General features: G+C 39.9%; 1 protein-coding gene across 1 annotated transcript; it reads left to right on the top strand.

The window, feature by feature from the left end:
- Nucleotides 1-5,696: 5,696 nt before the first annotated feature.
- On the top strand, nt 5,697-20,336 carry LOC128695627 (coiled-coil domain-containing protein 1-like). Its single transcript, XM_070093273.1, has 4 exons — nt 5,697-6,122; nt 8,763-8,859; nt 17,749-18,033; nt 19,420-20,336. Exons 1-4 carry the CDS (start codon nt 6,106-6,108, stop codon nt 19,501-19,503), a joined length of 483 nt encoding a protein of 160 aa, XP_069949374.1. The 5' UTR covers nt 5,697-6,105; the 3' UTR covers nt 19,504-20,336.
- The last annotated feature ends 3,615 nt before the right edge of the window (nt 20,337-23,951 follow it).

Here is a 23,951-nt window from a genome sequence, read left to right as displayed (position 1 = left end):
GTTAGTTTAATATGTTTATTATGCACCCCATACCCATCCTGTGGGCGGTAGTCAAAAGATTACAGAGGTACATAATTGGTCCAGGGACTGGACTCCAAAGTTTTGATAGCTGAGCAAGTTACAGAGGTAATGAACTCACAATTTACAAAGGTAATGAACTCACAATTTACAAAGGTAATGAACTCACAATTTACAAAGGTAATGAACTCCAGGTAAGTCTGGTCACAATCATGACAAGTTACAAAGGTATTTACAGATTACAGAGGTACGTAATGGGTCCAGGGACTGGGCCCCCAAAGTTTTGATAGCTGAACTAGGTACAAAGGTAATGAGCTCAGAAGTTACAAAGGTAATGAATTCTGTAGAATGGTTACTTACGTTTATACTTTGGCTACAATCATGAACAAATTATAGAGTAATGAGCAATTCACACTTCCACACCCGGTCACAACTGTAATGAGTTATTGGTGCAAATATTGATTGTTGAGTCACACACACACCACACACACACACACACACACACACACACACACACACACACACACACACACACACACACACACACACACACACACACACACACACACACACACACACACACACACACACACACACACACACACACACACTTTAATTTAATATCTTTATGCACCCCATACCCATCCTGTGGGCGGTAGTCAAAAGATTACAAAGGTACATAATGGGTCCAGTGACTGGACCCCAAAGTTATGATAGCTGAACTAGTTACAAAGGTAATGAACTCCAGGTAGATCTGGTCACTAATCATGGCAAGTTACAGAGGTAATGAATCAGCTTCACTCCTATACATGGTTACATTCATGAACAATTACAAAGTAATGAACCACTGATACGTCCACACCTGGTCACAATTGTAATGAGTTATAAATACAAATATTAAGTGGATCATACACCCACACTAGCGCGCGCGCGCACATACACACACGAGGGCGCACGCACGGACATGTGCACACGAGCGTACAAATATATGCATACACACAAGGACGCACACCCACACACACACACCCACACACACACAGGAAGGAAGACATCTACGGCCGTCTCACCCTCCACTAACACAGTTCCAGCGGCAGAACCTGAGGACAAATCTGCAAAACACAGGAGGTGCAACAAATCCTAGTCCACCCTCCCAGGCACCTAGGCTGTGCTCTCGCTGTCACCGGAAGGGGCACATCGCCAACAACTGCCTGCGAGATACCAGGTGCAATTACTGCTACAAAAAAGGACATAAGGAGGACCAGTGTTGGAAGAAAAAGGAACTTGACAGACAGGACCACCTGTTTAGAGACCTGTTCTCAGAACAAACCAGCAGGATCTCTGAATTGGTGAACACTCTCACACGTCACCCACTCAGCTACTCCTATTTCAGCCCAGCAGGTGGTATTGTGCCTTATACAAGACCACAGACTTACATCCCTGCAGCTGCCTCAGTACCCTACCTCTCTCAAGGGCAGGCACCTTACATGCCCTACACACCCACCACCTCAAGCTGACCACATCATGAGGAGCCAGTCTATCAGCATCCTGTCGGCCAACATTGAAGGTTTCATTACTAATGTTGGAGAGCTCACACATAGTTTTGTGAACACTCGACGTCCCGACATGATAGCTGTTGAAACATTTTTGGATGACAGGACTCCAGAAAATTTTGCAAGAATTGCTGGCTACACCTCATGGATGAGAAGAGACAGGCAAGGGCAAGGAGGAGGTGTTGCTGTGTGCTTCTCTGAAAGTGTTCATGCCCAGCAGATTGATGTTGCCACCCTTACTCATCTTGAAATGATGTTCTTCAAGCTCTGCATAAACACTAGTGCCTCTGTACTAGCATGTGCAATGTACAGACCTCAGTGGCAACATGCAGACCCCATCAACTTCCTAATGGAAAATATGGACTCCCTTCTGCTACAACACAACTGTCAACATATCATAATTGTTGGTGACCTCAACCAACACCTTATACAGAGGGACTTTGATGACCTTCTTGCAGTATTTGACATGAGAAACTTTGTTGATTTCCCTACTCACATCTCTGGCTCCTCCCTTGACCCAGTAGTGAGTGATCTGGGAGAAGGCATAGTCACTTGTCAACCCCTCGGCTACGTTGGATTGTCTGACCACAAGGCTGTTTTTACGACACTTAAGATCCCAACAGAACGAGGTGAGGAGTCCACACGCACAACCTGGCTATGGGAAAGAGGTAATTGGCCAGCCCTTTGCTCTGAGCTCGCCACCACCGATTGGAATGCTCTTCTCCAAGGGGATGTTGACAACCAAGTGAAAGCCTTCAGTGGACACATCCTTAATCTACAACAAAAACACATTCCTCACCGGCAATATGTGACGAAGCCTACAGATCAGCCTTGGTTTGGCTTTCGTTGTAGAGAGGCTGCTACTGCTAAGTACAAAGCATGGCGAAGGTATAAGAGACATTCTACCACCTATAACAGGAACTTGCACAGGCAAGCCTGTAGGCATATGGGTGACGTTCAAAAGTGGACCATTGCTAAATGGGAGGTGGACACAAAAAGAAAGCTAGCATCAGGTTATCTGCCTGATGAACTCATTCCACCTCTAAATCGACAGGATGGGACTACCTCTACTAGTAGTCAAGAGAAGGCAGACCTCTTTGCTGAACACTTTGCTACCAAAATGCAAGTTCCTGATCCAGCAAGGGACCCTCCTTGGCTAGCTGCAAGAACTGTGTCAAAACTGTTAGTGGTGACAATAAGGCAGAAGGGGGTGCATTTCCTTCTTAAATCGCTTGACCAAGAAAAGGCTGTGGGCCCAGACAAGTTGAGCCCAAGATTGCTGAGAAGATGTGCAGACCAGCTAGCAGAACCTCTAACTCGCATCTTTCAGCACTGCCTAGTACAGTGTAAATGGCTCTCTCTGTGGAAAGAGGCAACTGTAGTCACTGTCCACAGAAAGAAGAGCAGAGCAGAAATCAGCAACTACAGACCAGTGTCACTCCTGTCAATCACTGGTAAGATCCTTGAGACAATAATCTCAAGACAAATGACAGAGTGTTTTGACTACCACTCACTACTTTGTGATCGTCAATATGGCTTCAGGAAAGGCTACTCTGCTGCTGATCTGTTGTTAAACCTCTCCACTAAGTGGTACCAGTCACTGGATGAATCCAAAGTCAGCTGTGTGGTAGCTCTGGACATTGCTGGTGCTTTCGACCGGGTGTGGCACCAGGGCCTCTTAGCAAAACTTCAAGCACTGGGAATTGCAGGCTATACGCTATGTCTCTTCAGTGATTACCTTCATGGTAGATCTCTAAGTGTAGTTCTCAATGGAACGGAATCAGCAAGACATCCTATTGGGGCAAGTGTTCAACAAGGAAGCGTGCTGGAACCATTGTTATGGAATGTCTGCTTCAACGACCTTCTTCATCTCATCCCAGAATCACATGCATATGCAGATGACTGTACACTGACATTCACTTATCCAAGAGAAGAAATGCCAGCTGCTCTAAGCTACATCAATCACCAGCTAAGAGCTATATCAGCTTGGGGAAATAGTTGGCAAGTAACATTTGCACCTGAGAAAACGCAAATGATGATCGTCTCTAGGCACCATGATGGTAATGCTGGTGCAGTAGTAAGGATGACTGGGAGGGTGTTGGCTCCTGGAGAAGAAGCTGATATCCTTGGGGTGAAATTTGACTCCAAACTAACCATGAAGAACCACGTTGTAAATCTAGCAAACAAGGCAGCCAGGAAGTTTACAGCACTTCGCCGTATCTCGCATCTGCTTGACAGTAGGGGTTGCAAGATTCTGTACGAGGCACAAGTACGCTCGCACCTTGAGTATGCTCCACTTTCTTGGTTTGCCTACCCCCCCCTCTCATCTGCGACTGCTTGACAGAGTGGAGAACAGAGCAAGACGTCTTATCTCTCGCCTGGACCCATCCTGGATAGATCTGTCATTTCAGCAGAGCCTTCAACACAGGAGGGATGTGGGTGGCCTTACTGTTATGTACAAGACCAATATTGTCAAAGTACCACACTTGGATCCACTTCGAGGACAGCGTGAAACAAGCTTTTATGCCACAAGACGGGCAGAAAGCAGCAACTTCACTCTGGCTGTACCCTTCTCCAGAACATCACTCCATCTGAGATCATATATACCCAGGATAACTCGAGTATGGAACACATTCGTACAGCATAATGATGTCAACGAGATAAAGTCAGTTGATCAAATGAAAATGCTGGCCCACAGATGGCTCCAACTTCATCCTGTTCCCTACTTGTATGTCTCATAACAATAAAAATGCTTTCAAATGAGCTGATGTAGGTAACAGCTCTTAGCTTGCCAATAAAGTTAGGAATCCTTAACCTGTAAATAGCTTGTCAATAAAGCTAGGGATCCTTAACCTTGTCAAACCCTGTGTAAAAGAGAGAGAGTGAGAGAGAGAGAGAGGGAGAGAGGAGAGAGAGAGAGAGAGAGAGAGAGAGAGAGAGAGAGAGAGAGAGAGAGAGAGAGAGAGAGAGAGAGAGAGAGAGAGAGAGAGAGAGAGAGGGAGAGAGAGAGGCGGGAGATACGGGAGGGAGAGGGGAAGCATCAAGAGAACAGAGGCTATGAACACCTGTGTCCTCCCCCTCCCCCCTTAGCTACACATGACACGCTGGAGGATGTGTCATCACCGTGAACCAATAGTCTAAAAACAACAAAAATAAGATCAATTTATGTCGTTTATGTGACTTAAAAGTCATATTCTATCATCGGGAGACGCAGTCTTGGTATCCAGTACAATTCTTGTTATGGAAAACCCAGGAGTGCGTAAATTGTGAGTTTGTCTGGAGTGTTTTTGTATGCGCTGACTCAGGGTCATGTACATGTCAGGTGTTGTTTTAAATTAGCAGGTGTTTGTGTATGTGTGTGTGTGTGTGTGTGTGTGTGTGTGTGTGTGTGTGTGTGTGTGTGTGTGTGTGTGTGTGTGTGTGTGTGTGTGTGTGTGTGTGTGTGGGTCTGTCTGTGTGTCTGTCTGCCTGTCTGTCTGTGTGTGTGTGTGTGTGTGCACTCACCCATGTATGTATGCTCATGTTCTTGAGCTTCATTCTAATTAACCTTTCTTCTCATGTTCGCTTCCATCCTTCATGTTCACTTACATTTTTAATGTTCACCTCTACCTCTCTTTCCACCTCCTCTCGAAATGACTAGTTTGCCAAATGCTCAACTGAAACCCTCATGTTCACCTGAAACCCTCATGTTCACCTGAAACCGCTATATTCAGTTCCAACCCTCATGTTCACTTCCACCCCTCCTGTTCATTTTCCCCAGCTAGAGCTTCATTATCTGTACTGAAAGTGAAGTATTTTCACTATCTCTTCTCATTCTGACTAATTTACTGAAGTTATTAAGTTTTTCTCTTTCTCCTCCTCCTCCTCATCTTCCTCTTCTTCCTCCTCCTCCTCTTCCTCCAATTTTTATTCCCGTGTTCCTTCCTAATTCCGACACCTCCCTCTCCCTTACCTCCTCCTCCTCTTCCACGTGTGTCTCACAGGTGTTGTCTCTGCAAGTGGTCGTGGGGACTGGGACGTGGTGGGGTGGGGAGAAGTGGAGATAGATGTAAGGGAGAAGGGATAGGTGGGGATGGCATGGCCTGGGAGAGACGTGGGGAAGAGGAAGGGGAGGAAAGGGACAAGGTAGTGGGCTATACCCCATGACTATCACAAGCGAACAACGGCCACTACCTCCGACCAGCCGACACGGGCTTTGTGCCACGTTCGTCTTGTGTGAACCATACACGCCGATTCTCCCTCCATACGGAGACTGGATAGATAACAGAAAGACAGAGAGAAGGCATCCAAAACACACTGCAGTAAACTGTGTCGAGGTGACTAACACGGGTGTGTTAGAATTTAACATCGTGGTGCTAGATATTACACACGCAATGGCCTACAATCAATTCTGCTGATTGGTGTAACTGCCTTGGATCCATTTTGTTGACTGGTGTGACGGTCTACGATCGATCCTGTTGACTGACTGACCTGAAGATAAACATCCGTTTCAACCTCCTCTTCAGTGACGCTTGAAAGATAGAGGAAACTCATCGTGATGATGCTGTCGTTACGGTACGTGTGACTTAACTCTTGTTGTAGACCTAGAATGTTCTAACCGTAGACTTTAGATCTTTAGAATGAATAAAACCTTTATAAGAAGGTTTTAGACTAAAATAAGTAGCCAGGACTTTCTCTATAACCTTCAAATAAGGTGTTCTGTCTTCAGTACATAGTATTTATGCAAGTGCTCAGCTAACAGTTATTAGATATAACTTATATTAGTAATAATGGTAGTATTACCGACAAAATGTTAAACAAATGGACACAGATGCAACTAATGTGACATCTTATTGTTGCAACATTTCACGAAAGGTTGCCATATTAATATCCCATTAGTTGCATCACTGTCTATTAGTTGCATCACTGTCTATTAGTTGCATCACTGTCTATTAGTTGCATCACTGTCTATTAGTTGCATCACTGTCTATTAGTTGCATCACTGTCTATTAGTTGCATCACTGTCTATTAGTTGCGTCAGTGTCTATTTACCTAACCTAACTGATATACTGTTTTTAGTAGTTTATGAATAAGAACGTGAGAGACGTTAACTAAGAGCGGAGAGTTGCAAACTTTTCATTGTCGGATGTATACTAATTTAGAGGCGTCATTATTATTATACTAACGGGGAAGCGTTAAATTCGTAGGTGTCACACAGAGCGAGAAGAATTCGAAGTACTCAAGTTCGAGCCTTGGAAGTGGAATGTAGCTCCATTTCCTTGGATAAAGAGTCCTTCACCAGTATCTAGCCACCCCATTTTTCCCCCTGAAGAGAGGGAGAAGATATAAATCCTTTTCGATTAATCATTATGAGAAGATTTGTAATGTGACTAACAGCCTGTGAGGGAGGGAAGACGTTTTATGTTCGGCAGGAAAGAGAAGATTCTCTCCTAAAATGGATCTTTGCCAAATGAGGAATCACTGAGGATTTCAGCAGTGGCAGATGAGTTGCTTGTTGCAGTGATTTAGCAATTGTTGCAGGGAGTTATTTTTTTTAGGATACTCTGGTGTATATTATAACGATAGTTAATTTAGTGTTATTTTTCATAGACTACTTGTCATGTGACTATTAACCTCGCACTACCACTACCATCACCATCACACAAAACAATCATAACCAACACCAGTATCACCATTACACTTATCAATTACTGGCACCTTCACTGCACACAATCACCACCACCACACACATCACAACCACTTCCACCACACACAACAATCACCAGCACCACCACACACACACATCACAACCACCTCCACCACACACAACAATCACCAGCACCACCACACTCACACATCACAACCACCTCCACCACACACACACACATCACAACCACTTCCACCACACACAACAATCACCAGCACCACCACACTCACACATCACAACCACCTCCACCACACACACACACATCACAACCACTTCCACCACACACAACAATCACCAGCACCACCACACACGCACACATCACAACCACCTCCACCACACACAACAATCACCAGCATCACCACACTCACACACATCACAACCACCTCCACCACACACAACAATCACCAGCACCACCACACTCACACACATCACAACCACCTCCACCACACACAACAATCACCAGCACCACCACACACGCACACATCACAACCACCTCCACCACACACAACAATCACCAGCACCACCACACACACACATCACAACCACCTCCACCACACACAACAATCACCAGCACTACCACACACACACATCACAACCACCTCCACCACACACACATCACAACCACCTCCACCACACACAACAATCACCAACACCACCACCACGACACCCAATAATCTCCATTAAAATTGCCAGAGGAGGCAATTCTCATCACCACCACCACCAATACCACACGTAAGCCACTGTCTCAGCCTCCGCAACCATAGCTATATTACCATAAAGATAATAAAGACAAAATCCTGATGTTATTTTTCCCTGAGAACTTATAACATAAGATAAACCAAGAAATTCAAGGACTGTGGCCTTGAATTTCTTGTCTCTACAATCCTTCGCTCCTCTTCCCAAGGTCAACTAACACCCAGGTAGCTGTTTATTGCTAGGAAAACAATCTGCTAACACCTAGATACCAGTTTACTGCCAGGTGAACACTGAACTAACATCCAGGTACATGTTTACTGCAAGGTAAACAGGAGCAGGTGTATGAAGGCGTATCTCGTTACCCCATCACTTCTCCTCTGTTGTCGGTCGAATGTTCTGCCACTCAGTAAAAATTCGTTAGGTACAAAAGTAGTAGTAGTAATTATTGTAGCAGAAATAGCTACTATAAAGTTAAGACATCGTAATGCACAGTAATACCCTTATTCCATTTGCAGTTTTTTGTAATGCTGTAACAATCAAGAGTGGTCCTTTGATGCTGGTGAAGGGCTCCTTGATCCAGCAATCTAGAACTTCCCTTCCTTCATTGGGTCAAATTTGATTACCCCTCCATCCCACCCATTTTCCAGGAACTGCATGACCCTTGCGGGTTCAGCACTTCCCCATGAGTATAATAAGAATTAACAAACCACGGAATGGGTGGGGATTGAACGCATGGGAAGAGAGTCCCTGGTTCGTGTGCTATTGTATTATTACGATTTCGTGAAGAATTAACAAAAAAACGTGTTTCTCAGGTGGTTGGTGTGGGTGGCGGCGGCGTGTGCGTGTGTGGCAACTGCTAACAAAAGTAAGGGTTCCAGTGATGACTTCGATTACCTGGATGACGTTAAAGTAAGTAGTAGTGTTTACTGACTTTCTTATGCGACCTATACCCATCCCGTGCGTGGTAGTCATAAAAATTAGAACCCAGTGAGTCATCAAGATACTGAACTGTAGAGAGGGAAAGTAAGTTTATTTATATACTGGTACACGTAAGTACGGTTATACAAATTTAGGTGATTACAGTTGTCATACATTGTAACATATGTGCAAATTACCTACGATAACCCCAAAAATGTCAGACGAAGTGACTTATTTCCACTGGGGACCCTCTGAGAGATTAGGTTTGTTGGTTGATTCAATATACAGCCTCACTACTGTTCGAGCATCATTCAGGCTGCACGTACTTACATCTTCAAGCCTAAATACATGACTTTAAATTAAAAAAATCTACCTGAAAAATATTTTTTCAACAGGGAACTTAAATATTATTTAATTTTACTACGAAAGTTTTTTACAGACAAAAAAAAAATGCATTTATACAATGGATGCATTAACACAGTAGTTTCAGGCATACTTTGGTGGAAGATTGTGTAGATTTGAAGTAGGATCCCACTGGAAATAAATCACTTTGACTTTTTTAGGGTTATCCTAGGTAATTTACACAGATGTTAAACTATGTAAATGTGCTTATATCTACCTGCACCTAAATAAACTTAATAGAATAACGCAATAAAGTCAAAGGAATGACTTATTTCCATCGTGGTATTCCAAATAATACAAACGACTGTCTGTATATGTACACAGAGAGAGACGTATTTGTCTCAGTCTATATACGCTCAGATTCACTTAAATTCCCATTTTTCGGTGATGAACAGATAATATGCAATCTTATGGCCCTCGTGTGGTCGATTGGTCTTAAATCTAGTATACCAATAATTTTAGCAAAATAATAATATACACCTATTAACCCTTTTGAGGCCTGGTTCCTAGGTCTTTTGTGTATCCATATGCTCTTGTGCTACCGTCCACAGGATGGACATGGGGTGCACAATGAACTAGCCACTTCAGTGGCAAAATCTAAATCTAGCAAAAGAATTATAATATTAAATACATCAAAAAGCACAATTATTTTGATCAGCTTTATTATGCCAGGGTCTTTTTTGTTTTATCATCTAATGTACTGTGTATAATTATGTTTCACAGACAATATTACCCAATTTTGCTTTAAACTATATTGATCAAACTTATTGTAAACTTCTTTTATTGACCATTTTTATTCTATACTTTTTAAACTAGTATTTTCAACTACAACTTTTATATTATCCTGTCTACCATCTTACTAGCATATTATAACCAAGTCATTCCCATTTTTATTTTTATAATTTTTTTTATTATTCTTTTGCTACCTTAACTTGTGTATTTTATCCTGTCAATTTAAATCTAGTTATACTCTAATTCTTGTAAACAACTTATATAAGACCTTAGTGCAATTACAATTGAGAGTCTTGTGCCTTTTTTATATCATTAGATTAAACTCAGTTGTACTATAGCTCATTCTAGCTCAATACATAGTCAATAAGAAATTCACTATATTAGACCATAGTGCAATTACTAGTAGAGAGACTGGTGCTATTTTTAATTTGTATTTTTATATTATTAGAGCTCATTCTAGCTCAAAAAACATAGACTCCACAAAAGTCATTATATTAGACCTTAGTGCAATTACAAGTGAGAGTCTTGTTCTATTTTTAATTTGTATTTTTATATTACTAGTTTATACCTAGTTGTACTTTAGTTCATTCCAGCACAACACACAGACAACATCAACTTCATTATGTGTAGTAGTGACTATACTCTATATGACCAAAATACTCTAGCTATATACTTGTCCAAACTTCCCACCACTACAGATATCAGTACTAGAACTCAACACACAACTCAGGATATAAATAACCATAATTTAAACCTAGAAGATGATTGATCACGTTGACCCTGATCTAAACCTCCATAATCTGACACCCAATCAAAACCTATTGGAAAGTAACTGCCTTTATTACACAGCATCACAAGCCAGCACTATCCTAAACAATGCTAAAAGTCTATCAGTACTCAACTACAACATCAGGTCCTTAAGCAAACACTATGATGACCTCCTAGCACTCCTTGAATCACTAAAGACACCCTTCTCCTGCATTATCCTTACTGAGACCTGGCTTAAGCAGGACACAATAGATATCTACCCTCTACCAGGATACACAGCAATTCACAACTGCAGACGAAGCCAAGTTGGGGGTGGTATTGCAATCTATTACTCTAACCAATTATCTTGTATTAGCACCACTTGCTTTAGTGATGAATATGGGGAATACATTTTTGCTAATTTTACTATAAAAAACCTTAAGACACATATAACAATCGGTGCCATTTACCGGATACCTCACACAAACATCCCAAATTTCAGTGAGAAATTAAAGTCACTAATAACAAACAGACAAATGAATAAGCACCACCTTCTCTTAGCTGGAGACTTCAACATCAACCTTGGCTTACTAGATGATCAGCCTGTAACTGATTTCATCAACAATATGAACAACACACTTCTCATACCAACAATAACTAAACCAACCAGGCTCACTGAGACAAGTGCAACCATAATAGACCACATATGGACCAATATACTGGCCCGCCTTAAATCTGGGATAATCACAGATAGCACTACAGACCACTACCCTACCTTCCTCCTGACAAACATTAGTAAACCACTACTTGAATACAACAAAGTCTCATTTAGACTCCATGACGAGACCTCAATAAGGAAGTTCACAGCTGACCTAGAGACTGTTGACTGGCCTACAGAATTCTCCAAGGCCAATGGTATTGATGACTGGACAGACATTTTTCTTAACAAATTACTTAGACTATACAACAAACATTGTCCTATAAAAACGAAACAGATCACAAACAAACGGCTTGGTTGCCCATGGCTAACAAGCACCATTCTGAAATCCATTGACAAGAAACACCAATATGAAAAGCAATATAGACAGGGCTTAACACACAAAGATATTCTTAAACACTATTCATCAGTTCTCACCAAAGTAATAAAGAAAGCCAAACAACTATACTACTCCAGTAGATTCACAGACACTAGAGGAGATATAAAAAAGACCTGGAAAACACTCTCTCAGATTCTAGGGACCCACAAGCTGAAAAAAAACAAGAATATTGTCCTAACTAAACCTAATGAAACACCACTACATCCCACTGACACAGCTAACAAGATAAACGACTTCTTCTCAACCATAGGATCTAATCTCGCCAATAAAATCCCACATACCAATGCCCATGCCGGGGACTACCTAGATGGGAATTTCCCAAATTCCTTCTATCTTGCACCAACTGAGTCCACGGAAGTCACCGAGATTATAAAGTCACTTAAAAATAACTCAGGGAATCTGTCTCATGTCCCACCATTACTGTACAAGCGAGCGGCCCATGTCCTTTCGCATGCTATTTCATTACTTTTTAACAAGTCACTAGAAACTAGCACCTTCCCGAAACTACTCAAGATGGCAAGGGTTACACCAATACATAAAGGTGGTGACCCTACAGACTTAAACAACTATAGGCCAATATCTAACTTACCATTGCTATCCAAAATCTTTGAGAAACTCGTGCACAGGAGACTGTATTCATTTATAACGGCACAAAACATACTCAACCCCTGCCAATTTGGATTCAGGAAAAATAAAAGCACTAATGATGCAATCATAAAAATGCTAGATCTGCTTTACACAGCATTGGAAAATAAGGAATATCCACTAGGGATTTTTATTGACCTAAGAAAAGCTTTCGACACAGTAGACCACGACATCCTACTCCACAAACTTGACCATTACGGTATAAGAGGCCATGCGCTTGCTTATTTCAAATCTTACCTTACTAATAGGTATCAGTATGTCACCATTAAAGACACAGCATCAACAACACGGCCACTTGATACTGGAGTTCCGCAGGGAAGTGTCCTTGGTCCCCTGCTCTTCCTCATATACATCAATGATCTTCCAAACGTATCCCAACACCTGAAACCCATTCTCTTTGCTGACGACACGACTTATGTCATCTCCCACCCTAATCTTGCCACCCTCAACACCATTGTTAACGAGGAGCTGATCAAAATATCGACTTGGATGACAGCCAATAAACTTACGCTTAACACTGACAAAACCTACTATATTATGTTTGGTAGCAGAGCAGGAGATGCACAAATTAACATTAAGATTGACAACACTCTAATTACCAGACATAATGAGGGCAAATTCCTAGGCCTATACCTTGACAACAACCTGAATTTCAGCACCCATATCCAACATATAACCAAAAAAGTATCCAAAACGGTTGGAATCCTCTCCAAGATACGATACTACGTGCCGCAAAATGCCCTTCTCACACTATACCACTCACTTATTCATCCATACCTCACCTATGCTATTTGTGCTTGGGGATCAACTGCAGCAACACACCTCAAGCCAATAATAACCCAACAAAAAGCTGCAGTAAGAATAATCACTAAATCCCATCCCTGGCAACACCCCCCCCCCCCCACTCTTCATAGATCTAAACTTACTCCCTGTTCAGTACATCCACACTTACTACTGTGCAATCTACATCTACAGGGCCTTAAACTCTAATATCAACCTTGACCTAAAACGCTTTCTTGATAGTTGTGACAGAACCCACAGGCACAACACCAGACACAAACATCTCTACGACATTCCCCGTGTCCGACTAAACCTTTACAAAAATTCAATGTATGTCAAAGGCCCTAAAATCTGGAACACCCAACCTGTAAACTCTAGAACTGCAGACACATTCATCACCTTCAAAACTACCATTAGAAAACATCTTATCTCCCTGATATACCCCGTTAACTAACTACACGAATACCACCTGGTGGTTCACACTTACACTCACTCACCCATTTGACCATAAACAGAAATATTAATCTCAATCTTAAAATAATGAATCCTGTGATACTCCAATACTGAAACTATGTACTGTGCCAAAACAAAAGTATTCACATTGCTAAACTCACAAACTAGTATTTAGTCACTTAGCCATAATACCAACTTACCTCATAATTTGTAATATTTTAAAATTAAGAATTAAACTAAGTCTGCCCGAAATGCCTAGCCATGCTAGGTGTTCTAGTGGTACACTCTGTAATCCTTATTTTACTACATGTAAACCACACAATATCCAAATTCTGTAAACTCAGCATTGTAATCCTTATAGAGAATAAACTTTGAAAAAAAAAAAATATCAGTTGTACAAGTTTAACACAAATATTTTCTAGTTGGCCTTGAAATACATAGTTTTCTGTAAATGATTCCAAGTACTGATTTAAGGGCAAACTATGATAAATAAGCAGCAGTTTAACCACTTGGACGGAATAGTGAGTAAGTAAGTAAGTAAGTAAGTAAGTAAGTAAGTAAATTTATTCAGGTATACACAATACAGTTACATAGAATTATCATACATAGCAGCATATGTGTAGAGAACCTAGGATAACCCAAAAAAGTCAGACAGAGTGACTTATTTCCATTGGGGTCCTTTTACCTTATTATTATAATATAAAGGTTATAATATTTTCTTATTATTCTATAATGAAGATAACATCTTATTATCATACTAAAAAGACTATCTACTACACGAGGGTCATTAAGACTATCTACAATACGAGGGTCATTAAGACTATCTACTACCCGAGGGTCATTACGACTATCTACAATACGAGGGTCATTACTAGGGATAAGGTAAAATTTACATGTATTTTAGCTAAAAAATAGAAAATCATTCCCCTCCCTTTCTGTTGCTTCATTCATCAGACACTTTTTGGCAGTCTTCTTGAACTGGTTCAAGCTATGACTGGCCTTGACATTTGTGGGTAGTCTGTTCCATTCCTTTATTGCTGTACAATAAAAGGTGTTTGAAGCCTGGCCTCTGACTGTGGGTACTACAAAGTTGTGCTCTCTCCCCCTAGTACTATGATTGCTTTGGTTCCCAAGCTTGACAAAATTGACAGCAAGATATTCTGGACACTGTTCGTGAGCAATTTTATAAACATGATTTAGCTTCAGTTGTTTTACTCTGTCTTCAACATTCAGCATATCCAACTGCTGTAATTCATCCTGGCCTACATGTTCTCTTGGTCCCAGCCCCAGGATGAATCTTACGATTTTGTTCTGGGTGATTTGCAGTCTATCTTTCAGTTTTTTGTCAAGGCAGAGTACCAAGAAGAGCAAGCGTAATCCATATGGCATTGTATAAGGGCTAGACATAGGGTCCTGCGAGCCTCAGTAGGTAGACACTGTGCTTGTCTATACAGGAACTTCAGCCTGGCATTCGCTTTCTTTACTACACTGTTCCCTATCAATTCTCCTGACATGCATGGGTCAAAGGGGATTCCCAGATATTTAACTGATGAAACCAAAGTGATGGACTCCCCATTACACTGAACATTAAAATTATTTACCCTTCTCAGTTTATGTTTCGTTCCAAAGAGAATGGCTTCAGTTTTCCCTAGGTGTAATGATAGTTTGTTGTCTACTAACCATTTGCTGCAGGACTCCAGTTCCAGTGTTAAAACATTAGCAATATCTTGTGGGTCTTTACCTGTCACTAACAGAGCACTGTCATCTGCATACAGTAGGAGTTTGCACTTGACACTGATAGGCATATCATTGACATAACATAAGAATAGTAAGGGACCCAGAATACTACCTCGGGGAACTCCACATGTTATCGGCAGGGGTTCTGATTCCGTTTTGTTGATTTTGACTATTTGTCTCCTGTTGCTAAGGTAGGACTTAAACCAGTCTACAGAACCTATACCGATAGCTTGAAGTTTCTTACATAATATATTGTGGTTGACAGTATCGAAGGCCTTTTTTCAGGTCTAAGGTTACCATACCTATGAGGTTCCCTTTTGACATTTCAGTTCTCAGGTAATCCATCAGATTAATAAGGGAGGTATCGGTTGAGTAGGATCTTCTAAAGCCCGATTGATAGCTATGGAGAATGCTGTTGTCATTAAGGTACTTAACTACTTGAGAATACACCGCCCTCTCCAGAATTTTAGATATTATACTGAGTATACTAACAGGTCTATAGTTGCTTACATCAGACCTATTATTTTTCTTGAAGATAGGAGTAACTCTGGCCTCCTTGAACCCCTCCGGTACGGTATTAGTGGTGATTGATAGATTTATTATGTGAGCAATAGGGACTGACAGTTCAAAAGCACCATCTTTTAGGAACTTAGACGGGATGTTATCAGGGCCTGTGCTCTTAGTTGGGTTTAACCTGCTTAGTTCTTTTTGAATGAAGTCATGAGATACACTTACTAGTTGACAACTGTTTGGGGTTACCCCTTTATTGGTATAGTATGTTTGAAACTTATCAGAGTCTGTGTTAAAGGTATTTGATGCAGCTGGTAGTTTACTTACTAGTGTTGATGCAACAGATGTGTAGTAGGAATTAAAGCAATTTGCCACCTTAGATGTTTCGTGGCATACCTCATTATCGATAGTGAGTACTATGTTAGACCTATCTACTGGCTTATGGCTATACCCCAACTGTTTTACTTGTTGCCAGAGCTTTCTGGGGTTATGCTTATATTCTTCAATTTTTGAGCAATAGTGCTTTGCCTTTGCTCCTTTTATAAGCCTCTGTACTCTGTTCCTCACCCTTTGGAATTCATTTAGTGCTGCAATATCCTGTCTGTTTGCTTTAAATCTTTTTAGCAGCTGGTCTCTGAATTTCATATTATCTAATATCTCAGTAGTCATCCAGGGTTCAGTTCTTCGTTTAATCCTAACCTCTTTAACTGGTGCAATATTATTAAGAATGGTAGTGAACATTGTTTTGAATTTTTCCCAGGCATCGTTTACGTCCGTGCAACTTGTTATCTCTGTCCAGTCACAATTGTGTAGCCTATTTACCAGTGTTTCTTTACTGTAGTTTCTAGTTGACCTCATTTTTATTGTCCTGTGTAGGCCTATCCTATCCCTAGTGATTTTCCTGGTGCAGTAAATGATGAAATGATCACTAAGACCTGTGGTAATGACGCCTGACTGACTAATGTTCTCAGCGCGGTTGCAAAGTATGTGGTCAATTAGGGTGGCTGAGAACTGTGTGATCCGGGTTGGTTTATTAATTAGTTGGGTGTAGCTATTTAATCCTAGAATTTGCTTATACCTTTTGCATAGCCCGTTATTTTGTTGCTGAAAACAGATATTGAAGTCGCCCAGTATTATTGTTTCGCAATTGCTTTCAACTCCGGACAAGACTCTGGAAAAGTCTTCTAAGAACTGGTCCTGGGTAGGAGGGCGGTAACTAGTTCCTACTAAGATGGGTTTGGTCTTGGGAAGCAGCACTTCAAACCATAGAATCTCCAGTTTATTGTTATTTAAATCAGGTCTTGGGTTGTAAGCTAAGTCATTTCTAATGTAGGCACATAATGAAAGAGGGTAAAAGTACCCTTTTCAGTAGATCTACTGAAGAAAATGCAGGTACTCTGTAGTATATAAAAGTTAATATGATATATGTAAATATGTATAATAAAAAAAATTCAAAAGAAAGGTTGGTGGGTTAGTTAAGTGGGCTTTAACTCTAGTGACTTTATAAAGGTTGATTGAGTCTGCATGTCACCTGTTCACTACCTTTCAAGAATATTCAGTGTATATACACTGAGTATATACACTTTTCGGTGTATATTCTCTGAAACAGATTGCCTACCTCACCAGTCTGGTAGTTTCTGTATGAGGACATGAAATTGCAATAAAAATATTATTATTATTATTATTATTATTATTATTATTATTATTATTATTATTATTATTATTATTATTATTATTATTATTATTATTATTATTATTATTATTATTATTATTGCAGGAATATTCTGCCCATCATTCGGACGACATCAGCGCAAAATACTCTGCTCGGCTCAATAAGATTGACATGCTAGACGACTACCCGCACGATGACGACTTTCACGACGATTTTCACGACCGTTATTACGAAGATGACGATGAAGATGAAGACGATGAAGACTACGATGACGAAGATGAAGGTGACGACGAAGATGATGATTCAGAAAGTGGTGGTTGTGGAGGTGGAGACGACGACGACGAGGATGACGACGATGAAGAAGAAGACACATTAAGCCCAGTACAAGAGGTGATAGAGGAGTACTTCACAAGATAAATTAACACACCATATACACGAGGAAATTATAGTACAGAGGCTGGAGAGTTCTGTGCATAACTTGCGTTCTAGAATCCTTTATAGTTCGATCTGTGTTGAGGAAAACACATTTCTTTCAGCTCAATAATATTTAGTATAAGGATCTCACTATTATAACCTTCATGTGCTATGTTCACCTCTGCGCTTGCAAGCAAGATCGCGGTTCCTGTGTGTATTTTGTAACTAAGAATTATTTGTAGTGTTTGTACATCATGTACTTTGTGTGTAGTGTTTGTGCATCATGTACTTTGGAATATTTCTCAAAATGTATGCTTAAATGATAGGTTGCAATACTTTAAAAGCTTGTTCATAGGCGTAATTGTGTGGTATGTGTACATTAAGAACCCTAGAAAGCTATTTTAATCTCTCTCTCTCTCTCTCTCTCTCTCTCTCTCTCTCTCTCTCTCTCTCTCTCTCTCTCTCTCTCTCATTTTAGAATTAGGTGGATAAGCACTTTGCAAATATAGGATTCAACTAAATACCATGCAGATAATGACTAGTTTCATCCTGGAACTACCTCAGGACAAATGACTGACTATGGATTACCACACAAACATTATTTAGATGTAACATAAGCAGCAGCAACAGCAGCAGTAGTAATAGTAGTAGTAGTAGTAATAATAATAGTAGTATTAATATTAGTATTGGTATTAGTAGTAGTAGAAGTAGTAGTAGTAGTAGTAGTAGTAGTAGGAGTAGTAGTAGTAGTAGTAGTAGTAGTAGTAGTAGTAGTAGTTATAGCAGTAATTGTTGCAGTGGTGGTAGTAGAAGTAGTAGCTGTAGTAGTAGAAATGGCAGTAGTAACTGTCATACTCTAAATCTTAAATCAGCTCCAATTTTTCCTGACAAATGTGAACACACTTTTTTTTCCTTCAAAAGGGCATTGCAATTCTATCACCCTATCTTTTAAAGCCGTGTTAATGGATAGAGGGAGCAAAGAACGGGAGAGAGCCATCTGCTATAATATCCTTGTCTTAACTATCTAGGCAGAGATAGCCAAGTTAGTGTAAGTCCTTCTCATCAGACAGCCACGGTGGGACAGTAGTGTTTACCGCTGTCTATTTTCTCTTTGTACTTCACTGTGCTTTCGAAAGGAGTCACCTTTCTGCTCGGATCTGACTGCTGGGTGATAAGTGACTCCAGGATACCTCTAAGAGATATTCCTGTACAATGTTCACCTTTACGGGTATAATGTTAATCCAGGGAACAAAGTTCTGCGGTGGGTATCTGGCCCGTAGTTTCTCATGGTAGTAATAGTAGCTGTGTTAGTAACAGTAACAGTTACTGGCATTTATTTATCTCTCTTTTTATCCATTTCAGACCAGCTTTAAAGAGGTGAGAAAGTGCTACTGTCGAGCAAGGAAATCTTTGATTCTTTTTCAGGAGTTTCTAACCTTTCTCTGATGTGTTTGTTACACTGTTTATCTTCTGCACTGAGTGAACTTCATGGCCAATAACAACCTTCAACACGTAGATTCTCGCCAAAATAAAAGCCATTATTGACCATAGAACAAAAGTATCAAAACACAACTTTGTCATAATCGGTTTATATCAAAATAATTATTTCTTAATCGCAAGGTAATTAATTGTTTATGGTTGTATAGTTATTTTTTGAAGTTACTGCATTAATCCTGCTTATCACCACCATGGTGAACACACATCAACAAAGGCCAGTTGACTGGTTGATTCAGGTCTACTCCCAATTATTTTTCATTCCTGAAGTCTTCCCTGACCCTTTCTGGTTGATTAATGGACGGAGGATCAAGCCTCCACCCTTTTTGCGTTGAATAACACACGCAGGTTTGGAACATTACATATATAAAAAAATAAAAAAAAATAATTCCTGCGTTAATCAAACTTGGCCAAGATACACGTGCAAGTTTCCCGTTTTATCCTGTTTATCTGTTTTGTATTTGATCAGTTCGTCGATCATGAACGAGTGATTCCTTAACATGGTCGGATTATCTGTGGCCCATTACTTTAATTATATATTTTGATTATTTTCATTTTAGTTTCTGAATCTTGTGTCATGTTATTTACGATGTAATTATGAACATGACTTTTTTTGGGGGTTGATTAATTTTTGTATTCTGAATTAATTACTATTAGATAACCGAGTTTCATCTTCACATAACTTGAAGTGACCGTTATTCATCTTCACATAACTTGAAATGACCGTTATTCATCTTCACATAACTTGAAATGACCGTTATTCATCTTCACATAACTTGAAATGACCGTTATTCATCTTCACATAACTTGAAATGACCGTGTTTCATCTTCACATAACTTGAAGTGACGGTGTTTCATCTTCACATAACTTGAAGTGACCGTGTTTCATCTTCACATAACTTGAAGTGACGGTGTTTCATCTTCACATAACTTGAAGTGACCGTGTTTCATCTTCACATAACTTGAAGTGACGGTGTTTCATCTTCACATAACTTGAAGTGACCGTGTTTCATCTTCACATAACTTGAAGTGACGGTGTTTCATCTTCACATAACTTGAAGTGACCGCGTTTCATCTTCACATAACTTAAAGTGACCGTGTTTCATCTTCACATAACTTGAAGTGACCGTGTTTCATCTTCACATAACTTGAAGTGACGGTGTTTCATCTTCACATAACTTGAAGTGACCGTGTTTCATCTTCACATAACTTGAAGTGACCGTGTTTCATCTTCACATAACTTAAAGTGACCGTGTTTCATCTTCACATAACTTGAAGTGACCGTGTTTCATCTTCACATAACTTGAAGTGACCGTGTTTCATCTTCACATAACTTGAAGTGACCGTGTTTCATCTTCACATAACTTGAAGTGACCGTGTTTCATCTTCACATAACTTGAAGTGACCGTTATTCATCTTCACATAACTTGAAGTGACCGTGTTTCACCTTCACATAACTTAAAATGACCGTTGTTCATCTTCACATAACTTAAAGTGACCGTGTTTCATCTTCACATAACTTGAAGTGACCGTGTTTCACCTTCACATAACTTAAAATGACCGTTGTTCATCTTCACATAACTTGAAGTGACCGTGTTTCATCTTCACATAACTTGAAGTGACCGTTATTCATCTTCACATAACTTGAAGTGACCGTGTTTCATCTTCACATAACTTGAAGTGACCGTGTTTCATCTTCACATAACTTGAAGTGACCGTGTTTCATCTTCACATAACTTGAAGTGACCGTGTTTCATCGTCATATAACTTAAAGTGACCGTGTTTCATCTTCACATAACTTGAAGTGACCGTGTTTCATTGTCACATAACTTAAAGTGACCGTGTTTCATCTTCACATAACTTGAAGTGACCGTTATTCATCTTCACATAACTTGAAGTGACCGTGTTTCATCTTCACATAACTTGAAGTGACCGTTATTCATCTTCACATAACTTAAAGTGACCGTGTTTCATCTTCACATAACTTAAAGTGACGGTGTTTCATCTTCACATAACTTAAAGTGACCGTGTTTCATCTTCACATAACTTGAAGTGACCGTGTTTCATCTTCACATAACTTGAAGTGACCGTGTTTCATCTTCACATAACTTAAAGTGACCGTGTTTCATCTTCACATAACTTGAAGTGACCGTGTTTCATCTTCACATAACTTGAAGTAACCGTTGTTCATCTTCACATAACTTAAAGTGACCGTGTTTCATCTTCACATAACTTGAAGTGACCGTGTTTCATCTTCACATAACTTGAAGTGACCGTTGTTCATCTTCACATAACTTAAAGTGACCGTGTTTCATCTTCACATAACTTGAAGTAACCGTTGTTCATCTTCACATAACTTAAAGTGACCGTGTTTCATCTTCACATAACTTGAAGTGACCGTGTTTCATCTTCACATAACTTGAAGTAACCGTTGTTCATCTTCACATAACTTAAAGTGACCGTGTTTCATCTTCACATAACTTGAAGTGACCGTGTTTCATCTTCACATAACTTGAAGTGACCGTGTTTCATCTTCACATAACTTGAAGTGACCGTGTTTCATCTTCACATAACTTGAAGTGACCGTGTTTCACCTTCACATAACTTGAAGTGACCGTGTTTCATCTTCACATAACTTGAAGTGACCGTGTTTCATCTTCACATAACTTAAAGTGACCGTGTTTCATCTTCACATAACTTAAAGTGACCGTGTTTCATCTTCACATAACTTGAAGTGACCGTGTTTCATCTTCACATAACTTGAAGTGACCGTGTTTCATCTTCACATAACTTGAAGTGACCGTGTTTCATCTTCACATAACTTGAAGTGACCGTGTTTCATCTTCACATAACTTGAAGTGACCGTGTTTCATCTTCACATAACTTAAAGTGACCGTGTTTCATCTTCACATAACTTGAAGTGACCGTGTTTCATCTTCACATAACTTAAAGTGACCGTGTTTCATCTTCACATAACTTGAAGTGACCGTGTTTCATCTTCACATAACTTAAAGTGACCGTGTTTCATCTTCACATAACTTGAAGTGACCGTGTTTCATCTTCACATAACTTAAAGTGACCGTGTTTCATCTTCACATAACTTGAAGTGACCGTGTTTCATCTTCACATAACTTGAAGTGACCGTGTTTCATCTTCACATAACTTGAAGTGACCGTTATTCATCTTCACATAACTTGAAGTGACCGTGTTTCATCTTCACACTAGCAATGGTCGTAAATGTACTTCATCACTGCCAATGTTAAGATTCAGTTTTTTTGTGGAAATATAAGATTGTGTTGATGCTGAGAAGTAATACTCTAGTAAGGGTATAAATAATATAAAGGAAAATAAAGCAAGAGAGCGGACTTATGCAGGTTCGAATTCTACCTAATATATATATATATATATATATATATATATATATATATATATATATATATATATATATATATATATATATATATATATATATATATATATATATATATATATATATATATATATATATATATATATATATATATATATATATACAATTACATTCTCATGGAACACAGTTCAATATGTTCTTCGAGAATGTAATTGTGAGATCACGAAAGCCCCTGGAATGTGTTACATTATCCATGAATCAACAAGTATATATGCATATACTCTTGCGTGTCAATAGGAAATTTTGCTTGTGCTCTACTCTAGACAATGCCGTTTTTATGCCATTTTTTGCAAATAAATATGTGAAAAAAGATGATTTTCATTCTATTTTAAAATAATCTTCCTTAGTAATTTTTCATCTTTGTGTTGTCATGGGATCAGAGTTGTGTTCGTGGTGCCCTACTTGTGCTGCTTAGTTACATACAGGTAGAGGCGAGTGTGTGTGTGTGTGTGTGTGTGTGTGTGTGTGTGTGTATGTACTCACCTAGTTGTACTCACCTAGTTGAGGTTGCGGGGGTCGAGTCCGAGGTCCTGGCCCCGCCTCTTCACTGATCGCTACTAGGTCACTCTCCCTGAGCCGTGAGCTTTATCATACCTCTGCTTAAAGCTATGTATGGATCCTGCCTCCAGTACATCGCTTCCCAAACTATTCCACTTACTGACTACTCTGTGGCTGAAGAAATACTTCCTAACATCCCTGTGATTCATCTGTGTCTTCAGCTTCCAACTGTGTCCCCTTGTTACTGTGTCCAATCTCTGGAACATCCTGTCTTTGTCCACCTTGTCAATTCCTCTCAGTATTTTGTATGTCGTTATCATGTCCCCCCTATCTCTCCTGTCCTCCAGTGTCGTCAGGTTGATTTCCCTTAACCTCTCCTCGTAGGACATACCTCTTAACTCTGGGACTAGTCTTGTTGCAAACCTTTGCACTTTCTCTAGTTTCTTCACGTGCTTGGCTAGGTGTGGGTTCC

The sequence above is a fragment of the Cherax quadricarinatus genome, chromosome 42, assembly GCF_038502225.1.
Source record: "Cherax quadricarinatus isolate ZL_2023a chromosome 42, ASM3850222v1, whole genome shotgun sequence".
Taxonomy (NCBI): Eukaryota; Metazoa; Arthropoda; class Malacostraca; order Decapoda; family Parastacidae; genus Cherax; species Cherax quadricarinatus.
The sequence above is the reverse complement of the archived record's forward strand: the minus strand, read 5'-3'. Positions and strand labels throughout refer to the sequence as shown.